The sequence below is a fragment of the Bison bison genome, unplaced genomic scaffold (assembly GCF_000754665.1).
Source record: "Bison bison bison isolate TAMUID 2011002044 unplaced genomic scaffold, Bison_UMD1.0 scf7180017864048, whole genome shotgun sequence".
Taxonomy (NCBI): Eukaryota; Metazoa; Chordata; class Mammalia; order Artiodactyla; family Bovidae; genus Bison; species Bison bison.
Genome location: NW_011494620.1, coordinates 5,536,222 through 5,563,086, shown reverse-complemented (window position 1 = coordinate 5,563,086; position 26,865 = coordinate 5,536,222). Strand labels below are relative to the sequence as shown.

The following is a 26,865-nucleotide window of genomic DNA, read 5'->3' as shown; positions in this document are numbered from 1 at the left end:
CCCATGAGGTGGCCAAAGTACCGGAATTTCAGCTTTAGCATCATTCCTTCCAAAGAGCACCCAGGGCTGATCTCCTTCAGAATGGACTGGTTAGATCTCCTTGCAGTCCAAGGGACTTTCAAGAGTCTTCTCCAACACCACAGTTCAAAAGCATCAATTCTTCGGCACTCAGCCTTCTTTACAGTCCAACTCTCACATCCATACATGACCACAGGAAAAACCATAGCCTTGACTAGACGGACCTTTGTTGGCAAAGTAATATCTCTGCTTTTGAATATGCTATCTGGGTTGGTCATAACTTCTCTTCCAAGGAGTAAGCATCTTTTAATTTCATGGCTGCAGTCACCATCTGCAGTGATTTTGGAGCCCAGAAAAAAAAAATCTGACACTGTTTCCACTGTTTCCCCATCTATTTCCCATGAAGTGATGGGACCAGATGCCATGATCTTCGTTTTCTGAATGTTGAGCTTTAAGCCAACCTTTTCACTCTCCTCTTTCACTTTCACTGGTACCCTATTGTTGGTCCTCTTCTCTTTTTTCACTATTATAATCAGCATTGGCAGGAATATTTTTATACCACAAGTTTATGCATATCCTTCATTATTTCCTTAGGATAAATTCCTACAAGTGAAATTGTCAAATATTTACTTTTTAAAGCTTCTGATCTCTCTTGCCGGGTTATTCTCCAAAAGAACTATTTCACTGTCCTGTGGGCATGGGTTTGAGTGCCGGGGTCTAATAAAAATTGAGATTTTATGCAAAAAAAACTGTATAGATGGCTACTCACACACACTATACACAGATGTACACAATAAGAATGGGCAAAACTTCTCTAAAGAGTAGATTGTAAACAGGGAGACCCAGCTTTTGGAGGCCCACAAGCTGGAGTCTGTTCTGTGGTTCTCATTAAATGTATGGTATTGATTATACACCCGCTCCAACCTCAGGCGTTATTAACAATACCCAAACACCATGAGTACGCTGCACAGGCTTCATGAAAAGCAATTTCCCTCCAGTAGCCAATTTCTATCTTTATTCAACATCAAAATTGTTGCCATTAACCTTTGAGGGGATAACAGGTTGGGAATATTCAAGGACTGGTATGTAAAAAGCCAGGTCATAGCCACTAAAGGTTATAATCAGAATTGACCAAGAAAGCAAAGAGGATCCCATTAGTCCTTTCTTTCTTCTTTGTAAACCTTCTCTTCCTCCAGATTTGTTGTGAAAGCATTAGTTGCTCAGGTATGTCCAACTCTTTGTAACTCTGTGGACTAGCCCGCCAGGCTCCTCTGCCATGGGATTCTCCAGGCAAGAATACTGGAGCAGGTTGCCATTCCCTTCTCCAGGGCATCTGCCTGACCTAGGGATCGTACCTGGAACTCCTGCATTATAGGCAGATTCTTTACCGTTTGAGCCACCAGAGAAGCCCCCCCACATTTGTTAAACTTTCAAATTTTGTACAATACACTGGTTATGGAAGAGAAGAAACATTTTACCTGCTCTCCGCCTTTTTTATCTCATTCTGACATCTGACATTGATATCAAAAGGGAATGAAGCTGAGCTGTGCAACGAATGCTTGAAGGACTTCTCTTTCCTTCTGTATAACAAGAATAATTGTGAGAAGTCTTTCTTTTGTCTGTTGCTGGGACAATGGGCTTCCTCTGTGATTCCATTTTTAATATTCCACTGCCTCAGGCTTGAACATAGTGAGGCTAAAGTGTGTGGGTCATAGATAACCTAGACTTAGAAACTGGAGGTCTTTCTATAGGTTGGCATGTTTAGAGGGGGTCCCTGTCAGTTGGATCATAACACTTTCTGCTATTAAGCACTCTCTATGAACCTCCTGATACAGTGAGTAGGAATTTTTCACAGTCACCCACTCAGGTATAAAAGTGGAACTGCCGTATATCTCTGCAATAGAGCTGAACTTCATTCCTGAGCCTCTGCCCTCACCCCGTGGCAAGGGAAGGCACAGGTCTGCACTGGGGGCCCCACCCCCGCAGGGCTCAGCCTGGGACTTCAGTACGTGATCCATCCTGAGAAACCTTCTGGCATCCAGGCTTTGGTCCCGTCCCTTCTGGTCTTCTCCCTCCCACCAGGAGCCCAAACACGACATCATCTGAGCGGGAAAAGCCACCCCCAGAGCACCACACATTCTTCTTGACTTCCAATTCACAAGGTGAAACCCCTGCTCTAGGTTTTTAGCCCTTTTTGGCTCAGAAAGCGTCTTCTGTCTCCAACCCCCGAATCCTCACAGTAGAGAGCTTTGTGCTTCCAGGCTGTTTCTTCTGCTGTGATAGGAAAACAGCCTAAATTCAGAAGCGTGATGAATGAGTCCGTCAGACCCCATGCTCCCTGAAGCAAGGAACAGCCCGGACTCTGCAGGTGGGGGGATGCAGGCAATAAGAAAATAGGGAAGAGGGAAACTTCGGTTATTATCTCTGAAATTCATCCTCTAGAGCATCCTGAACCTACCACCTCCCATTTGTGTTTTTCTTATGTTGCTCATGTGTGAGCGTCTTGCTTCCTTAATTAGCTTGTGAGCTCGGGAAGGGACTCTGTCTCTGCCTGCTTTGCAGTCCTTGGCCCATCAGTAGGAGAGGGAACTTCAGAACCGGGCAGAACCGCAGACTGGGAGTTGGGACGCGTTTCTTCTCTTTCTCCACCTGCCATTGACTAACTGGTCCACTTGGGCGAATTGTCTGATGTCATCTGAAACATGCGGGGGGTGGGGGGGCAGGCAGACTGAAATGCCTCCCCCATCTTTTTTTTTGGCCATTCCGCATGGCCTGTAGGTTCATAGGCTAACCCGCCCCCTGTGCATTGGGAACGTGGAGTCTTAACCACTGGACCACCAAGGATGTCCCTCCCCCATCTTTAATTTTTGAGTTGCCCCCAGGAACCTTGTTCTTCCAATGGGCTGTAACATACAAATTTTTCTATGGAAACTTGGAAACAAGGACCGGGGGTATATCAATATCCTATTCAAGTTGGCAAAGCTTTTGAATGTTTCACTGAATTTTAGGGCAAAAAAAATAAGAGAGTCCACAGGTTCCATTTCCCGTATTGCTACTTTGATCACGAGCAAAACCAAATTTAATCACTGATTTTCCTAAGACCATCCACTATGTCTTTTATATGCCTGTCGGTAGTATTTTTTTTTTCATAGACTTGTAATGACTAATCATGGCCCGTCTCATTTCTCAACATCCTGCCAGACAAATCCCTTTAAAAATAAATCTTAATTACTGTAATTGTGAGGGTTCCTCCTGCTAGCTGCATTGTAAGGCTGAACGGTCTTGGTGAACAAATCCTGGGGATAGGTTTGGTTAACATCTTCCTCTTTTGTCTGTTTGGCTTTGACAGATACACCTTACTTCTTAAAACAAGATTAACCCTCCAGTCGTGTTGTTGGCAAGCCCTGCTGCCTCACCTCCAAATCTTCAGAATTTTATTGAGGTCCTGAATTTTATTCAGGGGAACCGTGCCACTGATGGAAATGACAAGATATAACGTGTTTTAGGAAAAAATGGCAGTTACTGAGTAGAGTGATTGTGTGTAGAATACTAGAGACTCTGCAGTTGTTCTGAACAGTATAATTTTTATACATAAATGGTCTAGCACATTTAAAAAAATTTTTTTATTGATGGAGTTGCTTGAGCACGCCTTTGTTTTGTTTTGTTTTTTAATACATATCTGGCTGCACTGGGTCTTCGTTGGGTGATGTGGAATTTAGTTCCCTGACTAGGGATTGAACCCAGGCCCCCTGCATTGGGAGTGCAGAGTCTTAGTCCCTGGACCACCAGGGAAGCCCCCTGAGTACATTGCTAAGCATTGGGTGTTAGTGTGCGTCAGACCTGTCTTACCTTCTCATAAACTTACAAAATCATTAAGTCCTCAGGACTTGGATAACGATGCCAGATATGCTTAAGTGTTTTTAGCTGAATTAAAGCTTCTCAGACTAATCACATATCAACTTCCTGGCCCTCTTCCAGAATTGCTGTCAAGCAGTGTCGAAATTTAAAGTGACTTGGTCCTTCCTGGCTGGTTGGTGTCTGGCCTTTGATTCCCCCTCTTCTCCTCATCTGGTGTGTGAGACATTATGTGTGTCTCACAGCAAAGCTTAGAAATACCTTTAAAGTCAAGTGACCATCACATTTCCACATGAAAAAACATGCAGTGTGTCTAAAGCATCTGCCTTGCTTTCTCTATTATTACTTTCTTAATAGTTTTAGAATGAGCTTAAGAATATGAATCACATGTTCAGATTCCTGACATTGTTTCTGCAACAGATGATGAAAATTGAGAGAGTGGTCAAATACAGTAACAGCAAAGCCGTACCTCTTACAAAAGCCCAAGTATCAGAAAGATGCCCTAGTGTTTTCCTCTGTCAAAGGAAAACAGGTTTTTTTTTTTTTTCTTCAGCCTATATGCGTACATGCTGAGTCATGTTTGACTCTTTGTGACCCTATGGACAGTAGTCAGGTTCCTCTGTCCATTGAATTTTCTGGGCAAGAATACTGGAGTGGGTTGCCATTTCCTTCTCCAAGGGATCTTCCCAATCCAGGGATCGAACTCGAGTCTCCTGCGTTAGTAGGTGGATTCTTTACCACTGTGCCATCCTCCTGCTTTCCGACTTGACCCGTTGGTCTATGCCCTGGGCGTGTGCACCCTCCATACCTGATGCACCATTTTCCATGGGTTTTTTACCACTAGGTCATGTGTGTCTGGTCAATAGACTAGGTGTTCTAGCCTGTATTCCATTCTTCAATTATAGGAAAGTCGGTGGTGCTAGTGGTAAAGAATCTGCCTGCCAATGCGGGAGACTTAAGAGATGTAGGTTTGATCCCGGGGTCTGGGAGATCCCTTGGACGAGGACATAGCAAACCACTCCAGTATTCTTGCCTAGAGAGTATCATGGACAGAGGAGGCTGCTGGGCTATAGTCCATAGGATCTCAGAGAGTCGGACACCACTGAAACGACTTAGCGTGCACGCATGGTCTGTGAATTCAGGCTGAGGAGAAGCATTTTGGATCCCCTATGTTAAATATTCAATATGTACCTCACCGCCTCCAGATTGCCACTATTGCCAACCCTGTGTCTCGTTTTGACTGTATTTTGGAGCTGGCACTGGGACCAGTCTTGTTCCCTTCACAGCTCAAAATTTCAGGCCAACCAAAGGCCTTGTCAAAATCATAAAAGTACTAAGAATTGAGTATGTCTGGGGCTTTAAGTGTTGTCAGAGACAAAGGGGTTTGCCTCAATTTTTAATTAGTTCAGAGGTTTGAAGAACTGGCTTTAAGAAAAACTGTAAAAGAAAAAAAAAAAGAGCTGAAGGCAGGTTATTCATTACATTTCGGATGAATAGATTCTCCCAGGAAGGAATTTGGAAGCCCCTTTCTGGCAGCTTTTATTTCTGGCATTCAGGAAAGACCAGGCAGCTTAATGGTGAGAGGTTGGCCCCCTGTGGCACTTTAATGCAGCGGGTTTTGTGTTCCTTGTCATTCTAGGGTCTCTTTCCCTCCTGCTTTCTGACCTAATCTTACTTCACACGTCAGTCTATGTCCTGGGTGTGTGGATCCTTCATACCTGATCCACCGTTTTTCTGTGAGTTTTCTGCCACTTGGTCATGTGTGTCTGGTCAGTAGATTAGGTATCCAAGCCCCTGAACTGTTGGGTACCTCAGAATGGGGCTTTAGAAATGTAAATAAGTTTATTCAATCTCCTGCATTTGAGGTTGGAGGGACTCTAGCTAAACTCTGGAGCCAGGTTCCCTGAAGCAAGCAGCCTGCAGCAGCTGGAGGGGGCCTTGTTCAGACTCTGTTGGCCTCCTGAGCTGTTTGGGGGCCCTGTGGGTCTTAAGGCCCTGGAATGGTCCAGGGCAGTTTATTTAGGTGATGGTAGTGGTTATGGCTGTTGCCTTGGAAACACCTGCGGTACCCACTTTGAACATGAGTTTGTACAGTGAAGTGTCTATTGCATTTAGGACCTGACTTCATCTTATTTATTTGTTTATTGTCTATCTCCCCCACTAACTAGACGATAAGTTCTATGAAGGCAGAGACTTTTATTCACCACTGTATTCGACACTTGTGGCAGATAGTAGGTGCTCGATAAACATTCCTTGATTAAATAAGTCAGTGCCATGCGTGCATGCTTGCTCAGTCACTTTAGTCATATCTGACTGATTGTGACACTATGGACTGTAGCCCACCAGGCTCCTCTGTCCATGGGGATGCTCCAGGCAACAATATTGGAAAAGGTTGCCATGCCTTCCTCCAGGGGATCTTCCCAACCCAGGGATCGAACCCACGTCTCCTGTGGCTCCTGCATTGCAGGCGGATTCTTTACTGCTGAGCCACCAGGGAAGCCCAAGTCATTGTCACAGAATTGCAGACTGTCAATGATAAATGGTGGATAAAGTGACAAGAGACATTAATCATTGCCCAGAAATTCTAGAAAGGGGTGTCTGACCTTGTCATGTCCTGAGACTTGGCCAGGCTTTCATTCCCTTTGGAACAGATGATCTGGACCTTCAATTTGACGTACCTGCTATTAGGAAGTCAGTGTCTTGAGGAGACAGCAGTTTGTCAGTTCAGCAAGGAAGGCCAGGCTGGTGGACACCAAACAGCGGGGGACAGTGCAGGCAAGGCTGGCGTGAAGCCTTGGGATGCAGAGAGTGGCAGTGAGGGGTCCTGGCACAGGCAGCATTGAGATAACCCAGTGGGAGGCTCAGCATTGGGTCATCTGTCAACCAGCAGGAGGACTCGGTCCCCTCCCTGTGCCTCCACCAGATTCAGGACACCCACATGGGTCAGAGATTGCCAGAAGCTGCCCAGACACACTGGTCAGTCCATTCACAGCAAAATTACCCAACCACGTTTCCTGATGGAGCCTAGCCAGGCAGGCTGAGGTTCAGGGCAGGATGATCATAAGGTTGGTGGGCTCAAGAGGCAAGAAAAAGCAGGACTTCCCTGGCAGTCCAGTGGTTAGGACTCTGTGCTTCTACTGCAGGGGGCACAGGTTCGATCCCTGGTCAGGAAGGCAAGGTCCCACAAGCTGTGTAGTGTGGGAAAATAAGTAAATTTATTTAAAAATAAAAGCAGCAAGGTGATTTCCCTAGCAGTCCAGTTAACACTCCACTGTTCCATGGCAGGGGCTATGGATTTGATCCCTGGATGGGGAACTAAGATCCCACAAGCCATATGGTATGCAACCCCTCAAAAAAATTTTTTTTGAAAACTAAAAGGGGCAAGAAAAAGCACATGTTGAGGAACATAGAGACCCAGTTCTTCCTCAGCCTAATGGCCTTTGGCAAGTCAGTTAACATTTCACCTGCAAGATGGAGAGAAATGATATACCTTTGATCTTGGGGCTTGGGTTCCCAGCTAGAGATTGAGGCCAGTTTGCAGTGGTGACGGCACCTCATCCTAGCCACTAGACCAGTGGTCAGTGACAAGGGCCCTGGCCCTTTGGCTTTGCAGGAAAGAACTCCCACAAAGACAGAAAGTAGTGAAGCTAGTAAAGTATTAAGAGGGAAAAGAATACAGTACATGTGAATAGACACACAGGCAGACTCAGGGAGAGAGAGTCGCTGAACTCGTGGCAGTCTGAATTACTTTTATGGGGTATTTCCTCTGGGTTTCCTTTGGCTGGTCATTTTTATTTGCCTGGTTCACAGTTCATATCTGTATATCTCAGGATCCTCCCATGTGTGCACACACATCTCTTAGCCAAGATGGATTTTACTGAAGAGGCGTATGGGTGGAGAACATCCCTTGGCATCACTTCCCTTTGGCTTCCAGGGAGCCTTTTCTGCTCATGTGTGGTCAGGAAGGTCTCCTGACTTCGAGAAAAGAAACATGTGGTCTGGGCAGGGCCCAGCCTCCTCCCTTAAAGATCCTGCTCTTGTCTTTGAGTTTTGATCCACAGGGAATGAATCTCCAATTGCTTTACCCCATAGCTGGGAGGTGGGTGTTGGGGAGCCTCTACCTCCTGCCTCACCTTTATCATGGTGGTGCTTTAAAAATTGGTTGGTTGGTTTAGTTGCTAAGTTGTGTCCCACTCTTGCAACCCCATGGACTGTAGCCCGCCAGGCTCCTCTGTCCCTGGGATTTCCCAGGCAAGAAAACTGGAGCAGGTTCCTTCTCCAAGGAATCTTTCTGACCCAGGGATCAAACCCAAGTAAAGCTTAAATGAGAGATTTGAGGCTTTTAAGATAGTGTCTGACAAACAATAAGAACACAATACATGATTGTTATCGTGTAAGTTATTTTCTGTTACACTTAACAAGACAAAAACAGGGGAGTATACGAGAGAGTGAAATACTGGGGTAAAGGGAACAAATCCTCAAGTTAATAATACTCTTTCTGCCTCATAAAAGGCCTGACCTGGTGCAGTGCTTTACTTACAGTTGCTTACAGTGTTATACATTCTCCAAGGAAAATCTAATGGTATATAATCACACAGGAAGGAATCTTCCTCATCCTCTTGGGAAGCACAAGCCAGTTGGAAAGCTTGGTGAACAGCTCCGATCTCTCTCCAGCCCTGGCGGGGGGATTGGCCTCTTGGGTCTGTGTCCTTCCCTCTCTGAACAGGTGCTCTCTGAGGGCCTTTGAGAGGCCGTGTAATAGATATGATAAAGGCATATCCCACAGTGATGTCGTCCCTGCTTCTCTAGGGAGGTGGAGAGGCCTTTCATGGCAATTAATTATTCACATTTTCTCTCCTGCCCCTCCAATACTTGGTTTTCTATCTAGCTCCATGGAGGCAGGTTCTCTCTGGGGCGTGTGTAACCCCAGTGCCCGATGGTGGTTTGGAGCTGTATTCTGTCCCCCTTGGAGCCTATTTATTTAAGGGTCACATGCAGTGGGCACAGGCCAGCAACAGCCAGAGTGTCCTAAAATCAGCACTCATTCCCCTGACTCTTCTTGGGGACAGGATACTGGCTGCTGATGTCTCTATGTTTCTCGGTCTCCATCCTCGTTGCTTGGTCGATTGGGGTTACATCCTGCACCGCCCGGGCGAGCCGGGCTTGATGGAATGCCTTTCAGCCCTGTTCCCTGCTCTGATGCTGGGCATCTTGCCCTTTTTGCAGAGCTGTAAACAGTCACTCAGGCATGCAGGCTTCAGCCTGGCCTTTGTTACTGCTCCCCAGGAAACCTTTGTGCTGCTGGTAGAGGTGGCCCAACGCTGGGCACCCTGACAACTCTGTCTTGGAGACTCAGAAGTTACCTTCCCCCTCTCATACCGGCTGCTTTCCCAGTGTTGCTCTTCTGCTTTTCTGTGCCTGTCACGCCCACCTGCAGTGCTGGCTTGATCCAGTTCCCCTTGAAGACAGTACTCAGATGTAGAGACTGGGGGATATGCCCTCAGGGAGGTGGTTTCTGGGGCATTCTCCCTCAGAGACAGAGACCCAGGGCCAGAAGGAAGAGATGTAAATGTGTGGCCACAAAATAAAGCTAGGACTGGGGCCGAGGAGCAGGCAGGAGAGCAGGAGAGGGAAGTGGCGGCAGCGCGGCCAGAAAGGGCTGGAGAGTGACAGCTGCCCCTTCAGCTGGGAAGCGAGTCCTTTTGCAAAACCTCGGAGGGGACAGCACCCACAGACCTCAGATGCCACAGCCAAGTGCCTGCCTGCTCACTCCCTGCCTCTGTGCCCTTGGCAGGTTCCTCCATCTCTTTGTGCCTCAGCTTCCTGCTCTAGGACTGTTGGTGGGAATTCAATTTGATAATAACCACTATGGAAAACAGTATGGAGATTCCGTAAAAAAAAAAAAAAAAAAAGGAATAAAACTACCATATGACCCAGCAGTCCCACTACTGAGCATATACCCTGAGGAAATCATAATTGAAAAAGACACACCTACCCCAATGTTCATGCAGCACTATTTATAATAGCTAGGTTATGGAAGGACTTCCCAGGTGGCACATTGGTAAAGAATCCACCTGCCAATGCAGGAGATGCAGGAGACACAGTCAGTCCTGGGTTGGGAAGATCCCCTGGAGAAGGGAGCAGCAACCCACTCCAGTATTCTTGCCTGCAAAATTCCATGGACAGAGGAGCCTGGTGGGCTATAGTCCATGGGGTTGCAAAGAGTCAGACACAACTGAGTGCACATGTGCACAAACACACACAGGACATGGAAACCACCTAGATGCCCATCAACAGATGACTGGATAAAGAAGTTGTGGTTACATATACACAATGGAATATTACTCAGCTATAAAAAGGAATGCATTTGAGTCGGTTCTAATGAGGTAGATGGACCTAGAGCCCATATACAGAGTGAAGTAGATCAGAAGGAAAAAAGGCAAATATATATTAACACATATAAATAAAATCTAGAAAGATGTTACTTACGAACCTATTTGCATGGCAGCAATGGAGATGCAGACATACAGAACAGACTTGTGGACCCAGTGAGGAAAGGGGTGGGTGGGATGAATTGAGAGAGTAGCATGGGAACATATACACTGGCGTATGTAAAATAGATCGCCAGTGGGAATTTGCCATTTGACTCAGCTCAAACCAGTGCTCTGTGACAACCTAGAGGGGTGGAATGGATTGGGAGGTGGGAATGGAGGCTTCAGAGAGAGGGGACATATGTATACCTATGGCTGATTCATGTTGATATATGGCAGCAACAACAGAATATAGTTAAGCAATTATCCTTCAATTAAAAATAAATTAAAATAATATTAAATTTTAAAATGCCCACTCTCACCACTACTATTTGACATAGTTTTGGAAGTCCTAGCCACAGCAATCAGAGGAAAAAAAAGAAATAAAAGAAATCCAGATGGGAAAAGAAGTAAAACTCTCACTGTTTGCAGATGACATGATCCTCTACATAGAAAACCCTAAAGACACCACCAGAAAATTACTAGAGCTAATCAATGAATATAGTAAAGTTGCAGAATATAAAATTAAAACACAGAAATCCTTTGCATTCCTATACACTAACAATGAGAAAACAGAAAGAGAAATTAAGGAAACAGTCCCATTCACCATTGCAACAAAAAGAATAAGATACTTAGGAATAAATTTACCTAAAGAAACAAAAGACCTATATATAGAAAACTATAAAACACTGATGTAAGAAATCAAAGATGACACAAATAGATGGAGAAATATACCGAGTGTGTGGGTTGCAAGAATCAATATAGTGAAAATGAGTATACTACCCAAAGCAATCTATAGATCCAACACAATCCCTATCAAGCTACCTACCAATGGTACTTTTAACCCAACTAGAACAAATAATTTCACAATTTGTATAGAAACACACAAAACCTTGAATAGCCAAAGCAATCTTGAGAAAGAACAATGGAACTGGAGGAATCAACCTGCCTGACTTCAGGCTATACTACAAAGCTACAGTCATCAAGACAGTATGATACCAGTACAAAGACAGAAATATAGATCAGTGGAACAAAATAGAAAGCCCAGAGATATATCCATGCATGTACGGACACCTTATCTTTGACAAAGGAGGCAAGAATATACAATGGAGAAAAGACAATCTCTTTAACAAGTGGTGCTGGGAAAACTGATCAACCACCTGTAAAAGAATGAAACTAGATCTAATTTTCTAACACCATACACAAAAGTAATCTCAAAATGGATTAAAGATCTAAATGTAAGACCAGAAACTATAAAACTCTTAGAGGAAAACATAGGCAGAACACTCTGACATAAATCACAGCAAGATCCTCTATGACCCACCTCCCAGAGTAATGGAAATAAAAACAAACAAATGGGACCTAATTAAACTTAAAAGCTGTTGCACAACAAAGGAAACTACAAGCAATGTGAAAAGTCAGCCTTCAGAATGGGGGAAAATAATAGCAAAACAACTGACAAGGAATTAATCTCCAAAATACACAAGCAGCTCATGTAGCTCAATACCAGAAAAATAAATGACCCAATCAAAAAATGAGCCAAAGAACTAAACAGACATTTCTCCAAAGAAGACATATAGATGGCTAACAAACACATGAAAAGGCGTCAGCATCACTCATTATCAGAGAAATGCAAATCAAAACCACAATGATGTACCATCTCACACCAGTCACAATGGCTGCTATCAAAAAGTCTACAAACAATAAATGCTGGAGAGGGTGTGGAGAAAAGGGAACCCTCTTACACTGTTGGTGGTAATGCACACTAGCACAGCCACTGTGAAGAACAGTGTGGAGATTCCTTAAAAAACTGGAAATAGAATTGCCATATGACCCAGCAATCCCACTGCTGGACATACACACCAAGGAAACCAGAATTGAAAGAGACACATATACCCCAATGTTCATTGCAGCACTGTTTACAATAGCTAGGACATGGAAGCAACCTAGATGCCCATCAGCAGATGAACAGATAAGAAAGTTGTGGTACATATCAGTTCAGTTGTTCAGTTGTGTCCGACTCTTTGCAACCTCATGGACTGCAGCACACCAGGCTTTCCTGTCCATCACCAACTCTCAGCTTGCTCAAACTCATGTCTATAGTAATGCCATCGTGTCAGTAATGTCATCCAACCATCTCATCCTCTGTTGTCCCCTTCTCCTCCTGCCTTCAATCTTTTCCAGCATCAGGGTCTTTTCAAATGAGTCAGTTCTTCACATCAGGTGGCCAAAGTATTGGAGTTTCAGCTTCAACATTAGTCCTTCCAGTGAACACTCAGGACTGATCTCCTTTAGAATGGACTGGTTGGATCTCCTTCAAGAGTCTTCTCCAACACCACAGTTCAAAAGTATCAATTCTTCAGCGCTCAGCTTTCTTTGTAGTCCAACCCTCACATCCATACATGACTACTGGAAAAACCATAGTCTTGACTAGATGGACCTTTGTTGGCAAAGTAATATCTCTGCTTTTTAATACCCTGTCTATGTTGGTCATAACTTTTCTTCCAAGGAGCAAGTGTCTTTAAATTTCATGGCTGCAGTCACCATCTGCAGTGATTTTGGAGCCCAAAAATATAAAATCTGTCACTGTTTTCACTGTTTCCCCATCTATTTGCCATGAAATGATGGGACCAGATGCCATGATCTTCATTTTCTGAATGTTGAGCTTTAAGCCAACTTTTTCACTCTCCTCTTTCACTTTCATCAAGAGGCTTTTTAGTTCTTCATAAGGGTGATGTCATCTGCATTTCTGAGGTTATTGATATTTCTCCCGGCAATCTTGATTCCAGCTTGTGCTTCTTCCAGCCCAGCATTTCACATGATGTACTCTGCATATAAGTTAAATAAGCAGGGTGACAGTATACAGCCTTGACATACTCCTTTCCCTATTAGGAACCAATTTGTTGTTCCATGTCCAGTTCTAACTGTTGCTTCCTGACCTGCATACAGATATCTCAAGAGGCAGGTCAGGTGGTCAGGCAGGTCAGAATTTTCTACAGTTTGTTGTGATCCACACAGTCTAGGTACATATACACAATGGAATATTTCTCAGCTAACAAAAAGGATGCATTTGAGTCAGTTCTAATGAGGTGGATGAAACTGGAACCTATTATACAGAGTGAAGTAAGTCAGAAAGAGAAACACCAATACAGTGTACTAACACATATATATAGAATTTAGAAAGACAGTAACAATGACCCTATATGCAAGATAGCAAAAAAGACACAGATGTAAAGAACAGACTTTTGGACTATGTGGGAGAGGGTGAGGGTGGGATGATATGAGAGAATAGCATTGAAACATGTATATTTCCATATGTAAAACAGATGACCAGTGCAAGTTCAATGCATGAAGCAGGGCACTCAAAGCTGGTGCTCTGGGACAACCCAGAGGGATGGGATGGGGAGGGAGGTGGGAGGGGGATTCAGGATGGGGACACATGTACCCATGGCTGATTCATGTCAATGTATGGCAAAACCATCACAATATTGTAAAGTAATTAGCCTCCCATTAAAATAAATAAATTTTTAAAATAATAATAAAATGAGGACGAGAGTCGCACCTCCTCCTTTTGGGGTTGTTTATGAGGATTCTGTGAGTTCATACATATAGAATGTTGAGAAGATGCCAGCCCACGCCAAATGTCATTTGTGTGTTAGCCAACAACTTCACCCCACACCCGTGGCCACCTGCACACCCTGAGTGTGATGGGGTCAGGATCTTATTGGGACTGTCTGATGCTCTGATGACTTCTTTTCCCAAACACTCTTCCTACCCCATGTGTCTTTCTTTCCCTCATAGAAACCATTAATAATCTTCTCAAGTGAGTGTCTTCATTCCCAAATTATTCAAAGCCCTTCTTTTCCATTTATAGTGAGCATCCATTACTGTTTAGTGAATCATGTATCTCCAGTGGTGGGTGATGAGGACACCATGGAAAAGTGAAATGGGCATTGCTGGTGACTGTGGTGTCTCCTCCTGCCACCAGTGAAGCTCCTGACCGGTGGGAAATGTCATTGGTCTGTGTTTTCACTACTTTTGCGTCAGCTGCACTTCTGTTGATAGTGGTGCTCATGTTCAGTGAAACAGAAAGTAGCCAGGTGAGCAGAAAGAGCATGCAAAGAAAAGGACCAGAATCACCTTGTTTTTTTTTGCTTGTTTTTAAAGCCATCCAGGTGAATTTTCACCGGTTCAAATCAATATGTTGGTGTTTGGTCACTAAGTCGCATCCGACTCTTTCAGTATGGTCACACACTTAAGAAGTAACTGCATGAAAGCGAATGCAGCCTAACGGTAACTGGTCCATCCTTGAGTTCAGCCCATCACCTCAGCAACGCGCAGGTCCACTGCCAACAACACATCCCTCCTGGAAGTCACTGGGGCATCTCAAGCCAGCCTGGCCAAAGGAGAGCTCATCTTTCCCCACAAACCTGCCATTCTTCCTCTGTTTTCTATCTCAGTTAAATATCAATATCAGACAAGTTGCTTATGCCAGAAATGTCAAGGTCAACTCCTCTCCTGCTTTTCCTGCCCCCATCCCCAGGCCCTGGACTCCCTGTGCTTCCTGAATAGCCTAAGACTATGTCTCCTCTGTATACCCACTGACTCTGCCTGCAGCTGTAAGTATCGCTGTGTAACAACAATCCCCAAACAGTGGCTTGAGTCAGCTGATCCAGACCAAGCTTAGTTGGGTGGCTCTTACCACATGTCTTTGGGTGTCTGGTCCTGGCTGATGGAGACTAGGCTCAGCTAGGCTGGGTCTGCTCCACATGGCTCTCATCCTTCCTTCTGGCTCCAGTGGGCTGACCCAAGCGTGTTCTTCTTGTGGAAATGTCAGAGGCACAGGAAGGCAAGCCAAAACACATGCTACTGTTGTGTGTTTCCGTTGGCCAAAGCTAGCCATGTGGTCTCATTCAAAGTCAAAGGGTGGGGGAATGCACTTTAACCATTTAGTGGAAGGAAGTGTAAAGCCACATGGCAGAGAGAAAGGTGGCAAGAGAGAAGAAAGAACCAGGGCCAATAATGTAATTTCCCACATCCTTGTTATCTCTTACTAGACTCATCACTCATTTTCTAACTTCTTTCTTTGCCTGCAGCCAACCTCCGCTGACTTGATTCCAACATCCCTTTATTAAAACTTTCCACTGCCCCCTTATCCCAAATTGAGCTGAAGCCCTGTACAACTTGGCTCCAGTCCATTTTTCCTTCTGCATCTGTTGCCGTGTTTCAGAGTTACTCACCACCCACTTCCAAATGTGCTTGTTTTTCATACTGATCTGTGCCTTCGTAAACAGTCTTCCCTCTTCCTGCAGTGATCTCTCCCGCATTTGGGGTTATTGTGAGATGTTGTTGACCCATCAAAACCCAATTCACCTGGAGCCTCTTCCAGAAAGCCTTCTCAGAGGCCCTGTGGAGAAAAAATTGCTCCTTCCTTTGTGGTATGATAGTAAATTGAAATTGCATCATGCTCATACTTAACTCGTATCAGTTTGGGAATACATGTTCAACCAGAGAGAGAGAGAGAGCTTAAATAATTCCACCCACCATTCAACTCCATGATCGTGGGAGTACGGAGACTTCACTTTGTTGTTACATTAGTCATCCTTCAGTTCCAGAAGCCTCTTGTAGATGAAAGACACAGCCTACTGAGCAGGGGTCTAGTGTTTAAATGATGCAAGACTCTTATAACAGCCATGCTGCAAGCCTTTATTTCACTTACTAGTCAACCAAAGGAATATCTATCTGGCTGTGTGGTCTTGTTGCAAGTCAGGACCTTCCAGTTCCATCTTGGAAATTCAAGGGACCTTCAGTGGTAGATCGTCTATAGTAAATGTTTATGTCATTGTGACTTTAGAATCCTCCCGCATCGAAGATGCTCCTGTACCATATCTCCTATAGATTTATGTCAGATTGAATTTTAATCTTTTATGTTGGTGTTGCCGAGCTAAGTTATGAGGGTCTCATTTGTGGCTCATGGTTCTTTACGGCTGCTGCCTGTGGCTGTGCAGGTCATACACTCTAAGGGGGCACTAGTCATGCCAGAGTCTATAGTAATGGACTGTGTAGTAATCATGGTGCCAGCTTCCTTGTCTCCCAGTGCCTGGTACATAGCGATAGCTCAAGAAACACGTGGATGAATGAGTGAAGGAGAAAGAGGCAACATCAGACTGAGCTAAATGTTCCTGAAATGGGTTTCCCAAGTGGTGCAGTGGTAAAGAATCTACCTGCCAATGCAGGAGAAGCAGGTTCAATCCCTGGGCTGGGAACATCCCCTGAAGAAGGAAATGACAACCCATTCCAGTATTCTTGCCTGGGAAATCCCATGGACAGAAGAGCCTGGTTGGCTACAGTCCATGGGGTCACAAAGAGTTGGACATGACTGAGCTCTCACACACAAATGTTCCCAAGTGAGAGATTTAAGAGTCAGGGTTCCAATGAAAATTCAGACAGGTTTTGCTCCAGGAAAATTAAGACCATGTTATCATTGGTGCCTGTGATGAAATGTACCTGTCAACCCACTTGAAATGTCTTGTTTAACTACCAAAAAATCACCTTTCATCATGTGAACCGATTGAAATGATGGTTCCTACAAGGACATCATTCTTCTCAAACGTTACTGACAGCACGATGGCCCTGTGCCTAACACCCTAGTGGACACTGCGAGGCATATATGTGGAGACAGATCTAGATGCTAGATGAATCTTGCCCTCCAAGTCACAATAGACTTAAATTTTCCTTGGTTTCCCTTGGATGGTCATACAACTTAAAAGAGAGCCATTGTAAATAAGAATAGGGTTTTTATCAGGTTATCTGATAAAACATGCTGAACATTCCTTAAGTAGGGTGGCCAGCAAACTTTTCACCCCATGGGAGAAGGTTGCCAAGGTAAATATCAACTTCACACTTGTTATCCGATGTTCTGCCAGAGGACATGGGGAGGGGAACTGACCCACTTGGGATGTGCGGGCTTCTGGGTGGATGTGGCCCAAGGAGGGGTCCAAAAGGCAGCATGACACGGGCAGTGATGGTCCAACTATGCCTCACCCCACCCCAAACCACAGGCCTAGGAAGCTCTGACAGAACATGGGGTTCACCCCCTCCCCCCGGATTGTTCTTCCCTGTGTCTCCAGCAGCAAGACGATCACCTCCTGGCCACCCCACCAGCATGACAGTCCAGCAGGATGCCTCACCAGCCAGGGCTTGATGTGTCCATTAGAGGAAGTACCTGGTGAAGAAAGGGTTCCATAAATGTTAAATGAATGAGCAAAGTGATGAATAAGCCAACGAAATAAGCAAACCAAAGGAGTGCTTATAGGGAACATTTGTGGGGGAAGGCACTACAGTAACCCTAGGAAATTCTAAATGGTATAAATGGATCTTCCCAACCCAGGGATTGAACCCATGTCTCTTATATCTCCTGCATTGGCAGGCAGGTTCTGTATTTTAGCACCACCTGGGAAGGAAATGTTGTACACCTAATGCTTAATGTACAGCTCTTCCCTAAGGGCCCTGGTATCCTTTCCAAATGCATGGAGACTTAACTGTGTCGTTCAATGGAAGATACGTTCAACCTGCTGCAGTACCACACCAAGGTCGTCCTAATACCATGCAGCTTGGGAACCAGGGTAATAGTTCTTGAGTTTGGGGCTGCTGTTGTGTATGCCCAGCTATGTCCCTTCAGTCGTGTGTCCAACTCTTTGCCACGTATGGACTGTAGCCCACCAGGCTCCTCTGTCCATGGCAGTCTCCAGGCAAGAATACTGGAGTGGGTTGCCATTCCCTCCTCCAGGGATCTTCCCGACCCAGGGATGAAACCCCAGTCTCCTATGTCTCCTGCATTGGCAGGCAGCTGGGTGCCCCAACACTCCTATTTGCACATGAACTTGGGTTCAGGATTTCATAAGATCAAGGAGTCAGTTCAAATGGAGCTTCTGTTTCTGCCAAGACCTTGCATGTCACCGCGGGCCACCTTCATGAAGTAGTCACCATGTGTTCTCTGGGGTTTCTTTGTGTGTGTCGCTAGGTGAGTACTCCACCGAGGAGGCGCAGGACCCTTTCCTGGTCAGCATCCACATCATCGCGGACCCAGGGGAATCCCGCCCCCTGCAGGAGGCCATCGACAAGGTCTTGGCGTGGATCCACCCGGACCTCCCGCTGTTCAGGGTCTCGGAAAGGCGGGCGTGCCGCCGGCGGAGGAGGGTCCCCAAGGCGGCACAGCCGGCGCTGGCGGTGGTGCTCTTCCTGCAGGAGGAATACGGCGAGGAGCCGATCCTGCAGCTGCACCGCACGCTGCAGCGGCCGCCCTGGCGCCACCACCACACGGAGCGCGTGCCTGGCAAGTTCCTGCCCTACTTGCCCTGCAGCCAGGACTTCTTCACGCTGGCCCCGGGGACGCCTCTCTGGGCCATCCGGCCGGTGCACTACGGCAAGGAGATAGTGCGCTTCACCATCTACTGTCGCCATGACAACTACGCCGACATCCTCAAGTTCTACGAGCTGATCCTCAAGCGGAGCCCCAGCCAGAAGAAAGCGGACTTCTGCATCTTCCCCATTTTCTCCAATCTGGACATGGACATCCAGTTTTCCCTCAAGAGACTGCCCTGTGACCAGACTCCGGTCCCCACCGACTCCTCCGTGCTGGAGTTCCGGGTCAGGGACATCGGCGAGCTGGTGCCGCTCTTGCCCAACCCTTGCAGCCCCATCAGTGAGGGGCGTTGGCAGACAGAGGACCATGACGGCAACAAGATCCTTCTGCAGGTACCTGGGGGAATGTCCATCTGTCTCCCTGTGTCTGTCTCCCTTTGATGATAACAGAGAAACAAGTGAAATGGCTTTTCCTGAAACCCTAGCAAGTACCTGTTAGGAAACAAGGAGTTAAGAAAAAGGAGGGATCAGTGACCCTCTTTCTGGCTTGAAGATCAAGTCAAGTTGTCCTCTAATTAAATGGTTTTCACTTTGCTGCCAAGGTCACATGCCCCAGGCCAGCAATAGCTGATCCCTCTCGTGTGATAAGCATCCATCCACTACATGCTTGTGGTTCCAGGGGATCTTGAATGAGCTGATATCCCAGGGAATTCGCTATTAAAGATTGTTTAGTCTACTCCCTCACAAGTAGGCGGTTTTTACCAATGAATTCTTCATTTCCACAAAGGAACTTCAGGAAAAGCCATCCATGACAATTGTAAAATATGTTGACATTCAGTAGAGAAGATATGTTTTCTTCTTTGCTCTGGTGCCTCGCCTACTTTCCACCCTTCACCCTCCTGCTACTGGGCATTACGTTGTTAAAATTCAATGATTACTGGGAAATGCCTTCTAGGCGTTTTAAGGAGTACTGTGATGTCTTTGGGGCTTCTGGTTTCATTAAGCATGGGAAGAGGGGAGTAAACACATAGAAGGAAATGGATGCAGTAGGCTCTTCTGTTGCTTCTGTGGTTAATGTCTTGGTTCAATTACTGGACCCCTTTCTTCTCCCATCCTTCCAGCAATTATCCCAACTCTTTAGAAGTCATTAAGTTACACTCTTGAATTCAAAATTGAGCATATAGATTTAAGAATGTCCTATATATGCCCTACCTGATACATGCTTTCAAGACCCAGGCTTTCTAGAATTACTAATAACAGGTAAATCAGTTCCAGGCATATACAATTTTGTCTTTCTGAAATGCCTCTGCCTTTGGCATCTCGGTTTTCACAAATGGCTACCTGAGAGGAGAAAGCTGATAGCAAATTAGGCAACGTTGTCTTGAAAGGTGTTGGCTGATTGTATTTACTTGAATCACAGGTAAAGTTTCATGGTTTCTGTTGGTTTTAGCGTTAAACATCAGAAGTATAATCCACATATTGCAAAATGAAGTGAGAATTTGGCACATGTCAGATACCTGGTTCAAACTATAGCTAGGCCACATTGCTCAAGTCAAAAAAGTCACCTTGAAATATTTACGATTTAAAGGAAATAGGTAATTTTCAGATTTCTCTTTGAATTATGCAAATACGATATAATATTGCTTTATTATTCACTGAACTAAACCCTATTTGTTTTGATTTTTATTTTATATTGGAGTATAGTTGATTTACAATGTTGTGTTCATTTCAGGTATACAGCAGTGTTTCAGTTATACGTATATCTATTCCTTTTCAGATTCTTTTTTCATGAGGTTATTATGGAATATTAAGTGGAGTTCCTCGTGCTATACAACAAGTCCTTGTTGATTGTCTATTTTATATATAGTTTATATATATGTTAATCCCAACCTTCTAGTTTATCCTCTGCCCTCCACCTTTTCCCCCTTTGATAACCATAAGTTTGTTTTTGAAGTCTGTACGTCTGCTTCTGTTTTGTAAATAAGTTTATTTCTATAATTTTTTAGATTCCACATATAAGTGATATTATATTTGTCTTTGGCTTACTTCACTTAGAATGTTAATCTCTAGGTCCATCCATATTGCTGCAAGTGGCATTATTTTAATCTTTTTTATGGCTGAGTGATATTCCATTGTATATATGTACCATATCTTCTTTATCCATTTATTTGTCAGTTGGACACTTAGGTTGCTTCCATGTCTAGGCTATTGTAAGGAGTGCTGCAGTGAACACTGGGGTATATGCATTCTTTTTGAATTATGGTTTTCTCCAGATATATGCCTAGGAATAGGATTGCTGGATCACATGGTATTTCTGTTTGTTTTTTTAAGGAACCTCAAAGCGGTTCTCCATAGTGGTTGTACCAATTTACATTCCTACCAAGAGTGTAAGAGAGTTCCTTTTTCTCCACACCCTCTCCAGCATTTATTGTTTGTAGATTTTTTCATGCTGGCCATTCTGACCAGTGTGAAGTGATACTTCATTGTAGTTTTGATTTGCATTTCTCTAATAATTAGTGAAAAGGTCTGCCTAGTCAAGGCTATTGTTTTTCCAGTAGTCATGTATGGATGTGAGAGAAAGCTGTGAAGAAAGCTGAACACTGAAGAATTGATGCTTTTGAACTGTGGTGTTGGAGAAGACTCTTGAGAGTCCCTTGGACTGCAAGGAGATCCAACCAGTCCATTCTAAAGGAGATCAGTCCTGGGTGTTCTTTGGAAGGAGTGATGCTAAAGCTGAAACTCCAGTACTTTGGCCACCTCATGCGAAGAGTTGACTCATTGGAAAAGACTGATGCTGGGAGGGATTGGGGGCAGGAGGAGAAGGGGACGACAGAGGATGAGATGGCTGGATGGCATCACCGACTCCATGGACGTGAGTTTGAATGAACTCTGGGAGTTGGTGATGGACAGGGAGGCCTGGCGTGCTGTGATTCATGAGGTCGCAAAGAGTCGGACACAACTGAGCGACTGAACTGAACTGAACATCTTTTCATGGGTTTTTGTTTTGTTTTGTTTTGGCTATCTCTATGTTGTCTTTGGAGAAACATCTGTTTAGATCTTGTGCCTATTTTTTGATTGGGTTTGTGTTTTTGATATTGAACTACATGAGCTGTTTGTATATTTTAGAGATTAATCATTTGTTGGTTGCACCATTTGCAAATAGTTTCTCCCATTCTTTGGGTTGTCTTTTTGTTTTGTTTATGGTTTCCTTTGCTGTGCAAAAGCTTTTAAGTTTAATTAGGTCCCATTTGTTTATTTTTGTTTTTATTTTCATTTCTGTAGGCTATGAATAGAAGATCTTGCTGTGATTTATGTCAAAGCGTATTCTGCCTATGTTTTTTCTAAGGGTTTTATAGAATCTGGTCTTACATTTAGGTCTTTAATCCATTTTGTGACTTTTTTTGTGTATGGTGCTAGGGTTCTAGTTTTATTCTTTTACATGTGGCTGGCTGTTCTCCCAGCACCACTTATTGAAGATTGTCTTTTCTCCGCTGTATGTTCTTGACTTCTTTGTCACGATTAATTGACCAAAGGTGCAGGGGTTTAATTGTGGGCTTTCTGTTCTGTTCCATTGATCTATAAGTCTGTCTTTGTACTCGACCATCCTGTCCGTAGCTTGGTAGTATAGGCTGAAGTCAGGGAGCCTGATTCCTCCAGCCCTGGTTTTCTTTCTTAAGATTACTTTGGCTCCTCGGGGTCTTGTGTTTCCATACAAATTTTAAGATTTTATTATTCTAGAGCTGCAAAAAACGGCCTTTGGTAATTTGATAGGCATTGAATCTGTAGACCACCTTGGGCAGTATAGTCATTTTGACAATATTTATTCTTCCAGTGTAAGAATACAGTATAGCTTTCTATCTGTCTGTGTCATCTTCCATTTCTTTGATCAGCATCTTATAGGTTCTGGAGTACAGGTCTTTTGCCTCTGTAGGTAGGTTTATTCCTGGGTGTTTTATTCTTTTTGATGCAATGGTAAATTGGGATTGTTTCCTTAATTTCTCTTCCTGATCTATTGTTGTTGGTGTATAGGAATGCAAGAGATTTCTGTGTGTTAACTTTGTATCCAGCAACTCTACCAAATTCATGTATGAGCTCCAGTAGTTTTCTGGTAGCATTTTTAAGATATTCTGTGTGTAGTATCATGTCATCTGCAAACAGTGACAGTTTTACTTCTTTTTTCCAATTTGGATTCCTTTTATTTCTTTTTCTTCTCTGACTGCCAAAACTACGTTGAATAAAAGTGGTGAGAGTGGACATCCATGTCTTGTTCCTGAACTTAGAGGAAATGCTTTCAGTTTTTCATGTTTGAGTATGATGTTAGCTGTGGGTTTGTCATATTTTGTCTTTATTATGTTGAGATAGTTTTCCTCTATGCCCACTTTCTGGAGAGGTTTTAACATAAATGGGTGTTGAATTTTGTCAGGAGCTTTTTCTGCTCCTGCATCCTGTTGAGATGATCATATGTTTTTATTCTTCAGTCTGTTAATGTGGTGTATCATTCTGATTTGTGAATATTGAAAACTCCTTGCATCCCTGGGATAAATCCCAGTTTTTCATGGTGTGTTACCCTTTTAATATATTGCTGGATTCATTTTGCTAGTTATCTTGTTGATTTTTGTGTCCATGTTCATTGGTAATATTGGCCTATAATTTTCTTTTTTGTGGTATCTGTGTTTGGTTTTGGTATCAGAGTGATGGTGGCCTCACAGCATAAGTCTGGGAGTGTTCCTTCCTTTGCAATGTATCAGAATAGGATGGGTGTTAAGTCTTCTCTAAATGTTTGAAAGAATCTGCCTATGAAGCCATCTGGTCCTGGACTTTTATTTTCTGGGAGTTTTTCCATCACAGTTTCAATTTCAGTACTTATGGTTGATGTGTTCATATTTTTTATTTTTTCCTGTTCAGTTTCAGGAAATTTGCTAAGAATTTGTCCACTTACTCTAGGTTGTCTATTTTATTGGCATATAGTTGCTTATACTAGTCTTTTATGATCCTTTGTATTTCTGTACCTGTTTTATAATCTCTCTTGAAATGTGAGAAAAGTTTTCTTCTGTATTTGAAGACTGCCAATTCTTTATGCAAAACATAATGCATTTGCATAAGTAAAAATTAATGAAAGGACTTTGTTTATACTAAAAGTCCAAAATGAATGTGATTGTTTCTGAGGGAATTTTTCCTTTTTGTGTTATCTAGAATACTTTTTTCCCCCCTCAATCCCTGTAATAATATAAATGAAAGAATAAAGTAAGAAAGCTTGGCCTGAAACCCACTCGAAGGAACCATTGAAAGAATATTTCAAAGAAAAGTCACAGATTTAAATAGCTATAAAATCTGTATGGGTACAGGCTTTTGAATTTAGAGCATCCAAGTATGAAAAGAGTAAAAGATTTGTATCATGGGGGGTTTCAGGAATTTGGGCTTTTGTCCAAAATGGCAGTATGTCAAAGAGTTAAATTAATGTGGGAAGAAATGAATAATGGTCCCCTCTCACAGTTCTTGATTATGGCTGTTTGAATAGGTTACTGTTACTGCATCACTGTAGAAAGACGCTCTCTGCTCTAGCTTGATACACCTGCCCACCTGTGTGTGTGTATGTGTGTGTGTTAGTCGCTCCATTGTGCCCAAATCTTTGTGACTTCAATGGACTATAGCCCATCAGGCTCCTCTATACATGGAATTCTCCAGACAAGAATAATGAAGTGGGTTGCCATTCCCTTCTCCAGGGGGTCTTCCCAACCCAGGGATCAAACCCAGGTCTCCCACATTGCAAGCAGATTCTTTACTATCTAAGCCACCAGGGAAGTCAGTCCAACTCTTTTAAGTTCCTTTTAAAAGTAAAAATTTATATGCTTCAGTCTTTAGCAAATTAAGATGTTTTGGTTGTGGGAGGAGGGACGCAGTGGAAACAGCACCTTTTTTTCCCACATTCTCCTTAGCAGTGTGGTTCCCGAGTTTCATTTTCAACATACATGCTTTTGTTCACTTGAGTGCGGTTATACACTGAAGACGATCTTGGTTGGGTGGTTTTTAGTTGCTTTCTTAAAATATAGGTTGCATTTATTTCTTCATCCTGCCCCATTGACTCGACAATCCATATTTCAGAGACCTCCTTCAATGTTTAATTCCTCTGAAGGAGAAAAGCTGAGAGGTTTGTTTCTGGGACCTACTAACCTCTTTTAAGAATTTGGAATTATTTTTTGTAAAATTCACTCTTTTATCTTTTTATAGTTTCTTTACACCGTTGCATTAGTTTCTGCTGAACAGCAAAATGAATCAGTTATTCATCTACATATATCCACTTTGCTTTTGGATTTCCTTTTCACTTAGGTCACCACAGAGCATTGAGTGGGCTTCCCAGGTGGTGCTAGTGGTAAAGAACATGCCTGCCAATGCAGGAGACAAAAGAGACATGGGTTCAACCCCTGGGTTGGGAAGATCCCATGGAGGAGGGCATGGCAACCCACTCCAGTATCCTTGCCTGGAAAATCCCATGGACTGAGGAACCTGGTGGGCTACAGTCCACGGGGTCCCAAAGAGTCGGACACGACCAAAGCGACTTAGCACACACGCAGAGCGTTGAGTTCCCTGTCCTATACAGTAGACTCTCATTAGTTATCTATTTTATATATAGTGGTGTATATATGTCAATCCCAATCTCCCAATTCATTCCACCCCCTCCCTCACCCTGGTAACCTGTAAGTTTGTTTTCTGCATTTCTGACTCTGTTTCTGGTTTGCAGATAAGTTCACCTGTACTGTTTTTCTAGATTCCACATATTAGCAATATTATATGATATTTGACTTTCTCTTTCCGCCTTCCATCTGTATGACAATAGGTCCATCTAGGAAGTGAGTCCCAGAAGATCTTGCTGCAATTCCTATCAAAGAATGTCTCTGTTTTCCTCTAAGAGTTTTGTATTTAGGTCTTACTTTAGGTCTTTAATCCATTTTGTGTTATTTTTTGTGTGTGTATAGTGTTAGGAAGTGTTCTAATTTCATTCCTTTACATGTAGCTGCCTAGTTTTCTCAGTGCAACTTGTTGAAGAGACTGTCTTTTCTCCATTGTATATTCTTGTCTTCTTTGTCACAGATTAGGTGGCCACAGGTGTGTGGGTTTATCCCTGGACTTTCTGCCCTGTTCCATTGATCTGTATTTGTTTTTGTGCCAGGAACAAACTGTCTTCGTTATGGTAGCTTTGTAGTATAGTCTGAAGTCAGGGAGCCTGATTCCTCTAGCTCTGTTCTTCTTTCTCAAGATTGCTTCGATTAGTTGGAGACTTGTGTTTTTGTACAAATTGTGAAATTTTTTGTTCTAATTCTGTGAAAAATACCACTGGTAATTTGACAGGGATTGCACTGAATCTGTAGATTGCTTTGGATATTATAGTCATTTTCACAATATTGATTCTTCCAATCCAAGGATATGGTATATCTTTGATTTCTTTCCAGATAGTTTTCTGACTTCGTCTTTTACCTCCTTCAGTCAGTTCAGTTGCTCAGTTGTGTCTTTTTGCCAGACCATGGACTGCAGCACGCCAGGCGTCCCTTCCATCACCAACTCCCAGAGCTTGCTCAAACTCATGCCCATTGAGTCGGTGATGCCATCCAACCATCTCATCCTCTGTCATCCCTTTCTCCTCCTACCTTCAATCTTTCCCAGCATCAGGGTCTTTTCCAGTGAGTCAGTTCTTCGCATCAGGTGACCAAAGTATTGGGAGTTTCAGCTTCAGCCTCAGTCCCTCCAATGACTATTCCAGTTAATATTCAGGACTGATTTCCTTTAGGATTGACTGGTTTGATCTCCTTGAAGTCCAAGGGACTCTCAAGAGTCTTCTCCATTAACACAGTTCAAAAGCATCAATTTTTTCCAATACCACAGTTCAAAAGCATTGATTCCTCAGTGCTCAGCTTTCTTTATAGTCCAGCATTCACATCCACACATGATTACTGGAAAAACCATAGCTTTGATTAGATGGACCTTTGTTGGCAAAGTACTGTCTCTGCTTTTCAATATGCTATCTAGGTTGGTCATAACTTTCCTTCCAAGGAGTAAGAGTCTTTTAATTTCATGGCTGCAGTCACCATCTGCAGTGATTTGG

At 43.7% G+C, this 26,865-nt stretch overlaps 1 protein-coding gene across 1 annotated transcript in view; it reads left to right on the top strand.

Moving 5' to 3' along the window:
• FAM124A (family with sequence similarity 124A) overlaps positions 1-26,865 on the top strand; it is a 116,450-nt gene that overhangs the window by 21,054 nt on the left and 68,531 nt on the right. Inside the window, exon 4 of the mRNA XM_010835734.1 lies at positions 18,427-19,160. Coding sequence (XP_010834036.1) covers positions 18,427-19,160 — 734 coding nt within the window. The remainder of the gene's footprint in view (positions 1-18,426; positions 19,161-26,865) is intronic.